The following is a 9,316-nucleotide window of genomic DNA, read 5'->3' as shown; positions in this document are numbered from 1 at the left end:
TTGTTGCCCATGCGTAAATTCAATTACATTGCTTTCCTCGAAATTATACAATCCGCTATTTATCATACGCAACAAAATTTGCTCTAGAAAATAATTTGCAAAGGCAATGAAATATTAATTATAATTTAATTTGTGAATTATGCATGAAATTATTGTTTTATTAATCAGAAACTTAAAAAAATTATATAAGCTATGCTTGAATGATAGTAAACAAAAAAATCGTTCATGCGTGCAATCAGAGATAAAATCGTAATCAGACCATTTAATACATAGAACACTTGTCTTTAATCAATAATTAATCGACAGTCTATAAAACGATAATTACACGACGATCGAAAAATGTCCAAGATATATAATATAAAAAATATTAAATGATTCAAGTATAAGAAGAAGATATATATATATGTCGATGTACGCCATTTTTGAAATTAAGCGCCTATCGAGATATATCGATACGCGCGCTACTATCGAGATATATCGATACGCGCGCAATGTCTCGCTCAAGCGATACGCGAGCAAGATCATTTCAAACCACGACGGCGGCGTTGAAGGACGCAAAGAAGCTGACCGCGTCGATTTTTGCGATCGATAAGATATCAAGATTTAATTAAGATAGACGACGATACGCGTGCGGTGAAATAACAAATTCACGGTATGTTATTCTTTCTACATCCTCTCTACCTCGCTCAGTGTCGCTCGAATATAATCCGAATTGCATCGCGATATATATATATATATATATATATATATATATATATATATATATATATTGATTAAATCCAACATGGCGGCATTTCTCAATATTCCTGGACATTCCTGGACATAACCGGTAATGACAATTTCTCTCGCAATATTTATATCGGTTTTCAAATCTATGTAACACTTTCTGTGATCATACATAAAAATTCGAGGGATTCGTCGAGAAATTTCGAATGCCACGGGCTCTCGGAAAAAAGGCGGGAAAAGTCGAACGCTTCGAACGTAGCGCTTTTCCGGGGCGCGAGTTTTCTCGTCTACGTGCTGGGCGCGTTCGCGACGACACAGAGCGCGGATGACTTTCCGTCCCGGCTCGGCGCATGCGGTCCACGCTCGCGCCTGGCACCGCTCTTCGTGCAACGTATCGCGCCGCGTACCTGTCATGGATTCCGAGGATCGACCGCGGCCGCCGCGGGCACGCGTGATCGCGCGACTCCCTGCGTGAGTGTGTCACGCATCCACACACAACACACACACATATATATATACACACACACACACACGGAGTGAGACACGCGTCGAGGCCACGTAGGGGACGTGCACGAGGAAGCGAGGAAACGAGAGGCGCACGAGCTCGTCGTCGTCGTCGTCGTGGTCAGTCATGAGCGTCAGCGCGGTGTCGTCGCGCCGAGGAAGGTGCCGTCGTCGCTGGTGAACGACGCCGAAGGGGAGAAACGCGCCAACGCGCACCGGGAAGCCGAAATGATCGCCCTCGACGGCGGACCATCTGTTTTCATTCGGAGCACGGACCTCGTGAGTAGCTTTCTGTCTCTGTTTTTCTATCTCTTATGAGACGCCGCGCTTCTTTCTGCGCGTTTCATAAATAATTCCTCAATATTTCTGCGATAAATACACAGTTAGAAATTATACTTGCAAATATACATGCATGGATACATATGTAAATATGTCATATATATATATATAATATAATTACTATACATATATATAATATATTATATATTATAACATATAATATTATTTATCATATAAAATTTATAATATAATAATAATAAATACTATAAAAAATAATAACAATAATGATAAATACATAAAAAAATATATAATATATATAAATAAATGTATGTATATAGCTATATATATATGTATGCATATATATGGGTGTACTTAAATAAGAGCGTGTTTCTAAGATGCAGAAGATACGATGAGCAAATATGCGATGTGTATCGTCGTGATCCACGCGAATTCGCGTGGTGGTCCTCGCGAGCGCGAGCAGTTTTATGGATGTCGCTATTTTTAGCGCACACACCCGTAAAACCCGCGGCTCGCCGCCGTTCCATAAGGGAGGAATTTCTCTCGCGCTCTTATTTGCACGTGTGGCAGATTCGAGGCGGAACGCGGATAACGATCGCGACAGATAACTCGTCTTCCTCTCATCTCCTCCGCGCCTTCGCCGGAAATACCGATGAGTCGTTTAACGCGAAATTCATTATTTTCACGGCGCGATAGATTTATTCGTTTCTCATCGATCCGAGAGAGAGAAAGCGAGAGAGAGAGAGAGAAAGCAATCAAGTTTGATTAATCGGGGACTTATTGCAACACCGTATTTTCAGCCCTTTATATTCGCGCGAAATGTATTTGTGTATTAAAATAGATGTTATTTCGAATTTAAAGGTATAAAGTGAGAAATTAAAAATATGTAGAGCGTTCGTTTTTTTTTTTGCAAATAGATTAAATATCTTTCTATTTTTTTAAATAAATTTGTGAAGACTTTTAAGCACTCGTTTAAGATTAAGAATTGAAAATATTAGTAGTATCGTGGATTCAGTTTGCTATTGCATTGATGTCCATAAGATACAATGGCAATATTTCGCGAAATTTATACATGGAATTTTATTTGTCAAGAATGAACACGTTGGCGTTTTTTGAAAGATAATTCTCAATAGAAAAGCTAAAGTTACATCTGAGCTTTAAAAGAGCTTTGTGTGTAAATTCGAAATCTTATCGTCGGTTGAATTTCGGTGAATTTACTTTTGAAGGCTATTCAGATAATGAAAATATAGATAAGGAAAATAAACATTATACATTTTATCGCGTTTTTATTATTCTAGAAACAAATTTATATGTGGAAATAAATAAAACTTAATACTACAAATTTTTTATTTACGGATTTATATCGCATTGTGATATATATTTTCCAGAAAAATATTTGCCAATTGTTTTAGATTATATACCACATTTTTAGAGATTAAAAAGAAAATGCATTTTTTCTATCGAAAATTTTTTATTTAATTCCGCTCGAAAAATTATGGTTTTCACACTCTGGATCGCAGACAGACATAAAAATTATTTTTGCGGGTCTTTTAACTGAAAAAAATTCATTTTATCGCCTTGTTCTTCTCTGATAAATTCCGCGGTAATGTTTGGCAATTTGACGAAGATTAATTCCTTTAATATCTAAGAGAAATCTGCCCTGTTATCATCTTCATAATGCAAACGTCACAAATGTTAACGCAGGGGCGACGTAATCTCCCCTAATAGCAGTTGCGCTGTAGATACATCCCTTAAGGGCTCTGAAAGACCTTGTGAAGGATAATATTTTCAGAACACAAGGTTAGTCCCTTGGTCTTACTACCTTGACTTATTGAAGCGAGAACTCTTTTCTCAGGTCTTTGTGCTGCATAAATCTCTCGGATCGATACGAAAGGATGGTTGAGAATGAAACACAAATCTGTAGAAAAATGTATTTTTATTTGTTGCTGCTGTTCTCATTTAACTTATTTGTAATCAAATACATACGACATACATTTATCAGTCATCTGTTGTGCGAGAATGAGGCTGAAAAATATCGATGATATTGGGATACGCATTAATGTAATATCAATGCGTGTTCGTTATCTTGACTAGCTCATCGTAATCAGCTGTTATCAAGAGTGGCATACCGTTGCCGCCTGGGATTCTGACGGCACATTCGAAAACGATAGTAACTAGTTGCATAACTAGAACCATGTCCGGAAACACATCACTTTAGAGTATACATCTGACTCCTAACTAACTGTTTGGAAACTGATGTTCACTCTCGAATACAACTGACACGTCAAAAGTGACACGCCGCTGTTGATTACGCTAAATCCCTAATGTTCAGGATGATATTTTGCGACGAAATACTATACCTTTTCAGAACAAAATAATATCTTTTCTAACAGGAATATAAGATAAAGTTTTTTCAATATATAGAAATTATAAGATTACAAAAAATTGCAAGTATCGATTTTGTTATCAGAAAATTATTTTATCGTATAATATATATTTGTCCAATATTTTTCTTTACGTAAAATTTATATTATACTTTAAAATTAATAGGAAAAAGATTTACGTAGTATAACAAAATAATATATTTTCTTTAAAGTAAATATAAGATAGAGTTTCTCAATACACATATAATATAAATTATAAAATTATATAAAATTACAAGTATCGATTTTGTTATCAGAAAATTATTTTATCGTAATATATTTGTCCAATATGTTCTTCTTTATAAATAAAATTTATATTATATACTTTAAGATTAATAAGAAAACAAGTTGCGTAAGCGAATAAAATCTTCTTTAGATTAATAAAACAAAATTTGTCGGAGAGAGTGATATTCAAAATAATATTTAAATTGATATTTTCTAGTCGACCTTTTCGATACACGTCATGCTTTTTTTTTAGTTTGCTACTCGCGTTCGTATATTTTAATGTCGCATTCGATAAATGTCAAATTGCGACGATTCCCGAAGCGTGGTTTCGCTTTTGGTTGATCGGCGCAACATATGGGTACCTTGAAATCGATCGATCTAAACGCGTATACTTACGTGGCCATCTATAGTTGCGCGATTTCCTGGTTAACGGTATATCAGCACGAAACTGATATGCGTGGCACGCTATGCTTAAAGAATTTTTTACGTCGATTGTGAAAGTGCTATGAGAGAACGTGTCGCATATTCTCTTTATATCCATATATGTTATTATTGACGTGTTAGATTTTACTCATCGATTGGTATTTTTTTTTTCATTCACGTCGTTCCTGACATGTTAGATTTTATTCCACAACGAAGAAAGCCACCCCAGCAACGAGAGAATTCTATATTTATTATTTCTGCAATACGCGTTTACATAATGAATGAATTTAATCAAGTCGGGTTTGTTTTTGTCGTATATTGACGTAACATGACGTGAGAGAAATCTTTTCTTTATTTTAATTTTTAAATGTTATTTTTTTTTCAAAAATATAAAATATTTCCGTCACCTTGGGTGTTAATTTAACCTGGAAAGCATGGTTTACAGATAATAAATCCTAGGATTACATATGACACAGCACAGTCTGGCAAAGGATTACATATGACAAGTGTAATCCACAGCGTGTATTAACAGGTACCATTTAATTTTGTTCATATAAGACAGCTGTTTGGTCCCGAAAAGAAAATTTTACATAGAGGTTTTACACATTTATTTTACATATAATAGCAATTTATTAAACCATTTAGCTAGAATACGTTTAAAAGAATCGCGTAGATATCATTTAATAATTACACAAAAAATGTACTGTCTCTGTCTCACTATTTGTTGTTGCTATTATATTACTACTATAAATTTGCAAAAATAAATATAAAACATTACGAAAATTTAAATTGACATAAATTTCTTTATGAACTAACTCTATTCAAGCACAAGAGAAAATTGTATGTCATTTAAAAAGTTAAATGGCTTAAATATTTCCGAAAAGATTTCTTCACAGTTTTCATCAAATCTTGCATATATTTTTCTCGAATTAATATACAGGATGTCCCAAAATTAATAGTAAACGTATTAATGGCAGATTCCTAAGATCATTTAGAGACGATTTTTCTTCAGCGAAAATGTCGAGGGAAGCCATCATTTTTTGCCATGTTCCTAATTTTTGTCATAATGTACCTTCGCAATTAAACCTTAAATTAAAATTCAATTAAAGTAAACTCTACGTGAAATTAATAAAAGAATGTGTTTATATTTTTATTTCCACGTGGCTTAGTTTGCGAAAAACCCGGCCCTTATTTTCAATCGGCTTATAATTCGAAAATGATTGATGTCTCGACATTTTCGTTGAGAAAAAATCGTCTCCAAATGATCCCAGGAATCTGTCATTAACAGGTTTATTACTAATTCTAGGACACCTTGCACCAGGTATGCAAATTGCAAATGATTACGCGATTCGAGATTCAGTTTCGTTCGCGAAGTGAGACTTCCGAATCGGCCTAATCTCCATGATAAGAATCGATAAACGCAAAAGTCCGTACGGCGAAAGTTGCTCAACTTTTGCTGCAGGCCAGCGGCGGAGGCAAGGCGTCCTCCGCGTGTGAATGCACCGACGACGCGACGGTTCTATTATTACTGCCGCACGTGCCGTCGTACACCGGCAAGAGATCCGCTACGCGCGCGCTCGATACGGCTCCATACATGAATGGCCGCGATAGTTCTTTTTTTTTCTACTCGCCTTTAACATTCACCCTGTATATTTAATATCTATTGAAGGTACGCCAAGCGAATGACATTAATTCTTACTAAAATAAAATTCATCCGGTGTGCATTTATCGCGGATATAGAGTGCGTGACGAGATCATCGAGTGCGTCATTGCTGTTAAATGCTTCATCAGTTTTCAGATTATCTCATGTATCTCATATGGTAAAGTGTGTGTTTCTTTGAAAAAAAAAATTGTAATGAAGCAAACAAAATTTAAAATTCATTTTTTTATTTTATATTTCTTTTTTCATTATTTTATAAAGATGTGATATGTTCGTGGCATCTTCTAACCCATTTAATAACCCATACAGAAGGAATAAAAATTGCTTATAATAAATGTAATGGCAAGCTATATGTGTAGAATACAAGCGGAAGATATATTTAGATAAAGATCTTTTAATTTTTTTCTTTATTTTGATACGTGCAATAGATATTATCGGGAGTTTTCTTTTTTGCAAATTGTTAGAATTGTTGCATGTGTTGGAATTGGCAACGATGCGGTTTCAAGCTTCTGTTTGCCGAGCAAACCAATGACAGTGGCCAAGAAATCCATTTATGACAATGCATGCCAACTTAAGTGGTTCCGCGAAGTCTAGGAAGATGAATAATCTCGCTGTCTCACGTGAAAATTCGTGTACGGTCACTCAAATGAGAGTAAATCTTCAAAATTTTGTCGGCTGATCTTTGTGATAATTTCACACTTTTTTTAGGTTTTATCTCGCGACGGATTAATTACTGGAAAGTCTTCTCATTACGAAGATTAGTCGAATGAGATATAAATTATATAGCTCTTTTTCATTTGAGATCACTATCATAATAATGTTTGGACAAGTTCCAAATCGTAGATGTTGTTTGTTTCTCATTTTGTATTGAGACAGAATCAGCAACGACAAATAGTTTTGTAAAAACGTATGATGTGAACGTTTCCTAATTTATTAATTCTCTACAATATTAACTATTTTAAATGAATATTTGCAATTAGCGCATATATAATAACTTGCTATGTTTATCTTTATTTAATTTATATTTATATTTTCTCTTCTTTGTTATTTATTTTAATATCATTAAAATTTATTATCGTTGAAACATTGTAGATAATTCATGAATTAAATCACGCATTAACAAATATTTTTTTGGGATTTAGGAAGCTTTAGAAAAATAAGTCTTATTAAGAATATATTGTCCTTTTAGCACAGTTATCAGTTCCTCACAAACTTCCATTTCACGGCGTATCATGACACCAGGCACATATGGTTTTGAACAAAACCCATCCAATTTTAAGCCGCGATCCCTTCGAGATTCCCTGTTGCTACGAACTCGGAGATCTTGAAAACAAATCCCTTTACTCGAATGAGCCGAGAAACGAGAAAATCGTGCCGGACTTAAACTGGAATGACAAAATTGTAACAGTTCGAAGCCAATAACGTTTTGCTCATCCCAAGCAATATAATAGCTATATCCGTGAATATATCTAAAAATAGTTTAGATTTTTATCATCTCTCTCTTCTCTCTACACGCTCTAATTTTAGAAAAAAAAAATCATAAAAAATTTTAATCTAAGAATATTATTATAAATGCAGGGACTAAAATTAAACGCATTTTTTCTTACTCAAATTTAATTAATTGAGAAATTTCTCTTTCCTTATACGGCTTACCTTATAGACGTTAACGCGAATTAAAAACTGCGAAGCGGCAAAGTCATTCAACGATGGCGAGTCTTTAAATTAAATTTGTCGGACAAGATTGATCGATCTTCCGCTATATACGTGTATATAAACGCTGTAAGAAACGGGACACATATTATAGAGTATTGAACGTGTGACGAGCCATTATCTAAAAGCCGGCAGCTTCTGGAGCCGACCTTTACTTTAAACCGCCCGTCACTTCGTCACCGAGTTATTTGTCTCTATAAGAGTTATCTATTAAAAAAAAAAAAAAAAAAATCAGAAAAAGAGAGTAGCCGTTCGTCGACGTTGTCGGCAGAAATAATCCCATCGATTCGCCTTCCGGAAGAAGCCACGCCGATACGCTCTCGGGTTCACGCGGTTACGAACGAAGGCGGACGTGTAGATCCGCTCCGAGTGGCGGAGGGTGTAGGATCATCCCTTGAACCGACAGCTTTAATATCCAGCCTGAATGTGTGTTTGTGTGTGCGCAGGAGGAGCAGGCGGCAGCGGCCGGGTGGGAGCTTTAAGAGTCGAGGAACGTGTCGTGCTGGAGAACGAGGCGCTTAACGTCGCCGTCGCCGTCGTCGTCGTTGTCGTCGACGAGCAGACGAGAGCAGGAGGAGGAGAAGAGGAGTGCGCTCTCTCGCATTCGTGGTGAGCAGACCGGCGATCACCGGGTGTCACCGGGCGACGAGAATGAGGCAGGTGGTCGTGCTGGAGCCGGCTGGCAGCGTGCTGGTCATCAGACAGACCTCCCTGGGCAGCGGCAGCGGAAACGTCGGCAGCAATTCAACAGGCACCAACGACACCCACACCCTGGTCAATCACGCCGCCGTCCCCACGATCGCCTCCAACGACCACAATCAGAACAGGATCGTCGTGGTGCGCTCGTCCACCTCGTCCACCTGCATGACCAACTCGGTGAGTGATATATATATATACGATCTTTAGACGTGTATATTAGAGCATCAGTGTTGTGCTTGGATGATTTTTAAATTAACTAGATAAAAATATCGAAATTCATCTTGGATGATTTTATTTTTAATGTATCTGGAGGAAAAAGGAAACGTTATATGGCGATTCATTTAGATAATTTTTAAGACTGCTTATATGTAAACAGTTGGAAAAAAAATGTAAATCATAGTATTCAAGTATTTTTATGTGCCATGGTTCTAAATCAAAATTATCTGAAAATTATTCTAGGTAATTTAGTAAAGATAATGCTTTTTTTCATCTAAGATGCAAATATAGATAATACATATTTTTATTATCTATGTAAAGAGAAAATGACGCCAAAGTTTCATCTAGATGATTATCTATATAATTTTATTTAGATAACAGCAAACACTGATTAGAACATTGTTCAACAAAAAAAAATTAACCGAAACGAGAC

At 35.9% G+C, this 9,316-nt stretch overlaps 1 protein-coding gene across 3 annotated transcripts in view; it reads left to right on the top strand.

Annotated features, from left to right (window-relative positions):
• The first annotated feature begins 785 nt into the window (after positions 1–785).
• Positions 786–9,316, top strand: part of Camta (Calmodulin-binding transcription activator) — a 65,362-nt gene continuing 56,831 nt past the window's right edge. For 2 of the 3 annotated variants that reach the window (XM_029316605.2, XM_029316603.2), the window contains exons 1-2: positions 787–1,509; positions 8,415–8,844. In XM_029316605.2, coding sequence (XP_029172438.1) covers positions 8,620–8,844 — 225 coding nt within the window. In that variant the 5' untranslated portion in view covers positions 787–1,509; positions 8,415–8,619. Of the gene's footprint in view, positions 1,510–8,414; positions 8,845–9,316 lie in introns of all 3 variants that reach the window. The other variant, XM_029316604.2, reaches the window with a different exon arrangement.

This window comes from Nylanderia fulva, unplaced genomic scaffold (genome assembly GCF_048542155.1).
Source record: "Nylanderia fulva isolate GAGA-0341 unplaced genomic scaffold, ASM4854215v1 Scaffold5, whole genome shotgun sequence".
In the NCBI taxonomy this organism is placed as follows: domain Eukaryota; kingdom Metazoa; phylum Arthropoda; class Insecta; order Hymenoptera; family Formicidae; genus Nylanderia; species Nylanderia fulva.
This window is presented reverse-complemented; position numbering and strand designations above follow the sequence as displayed.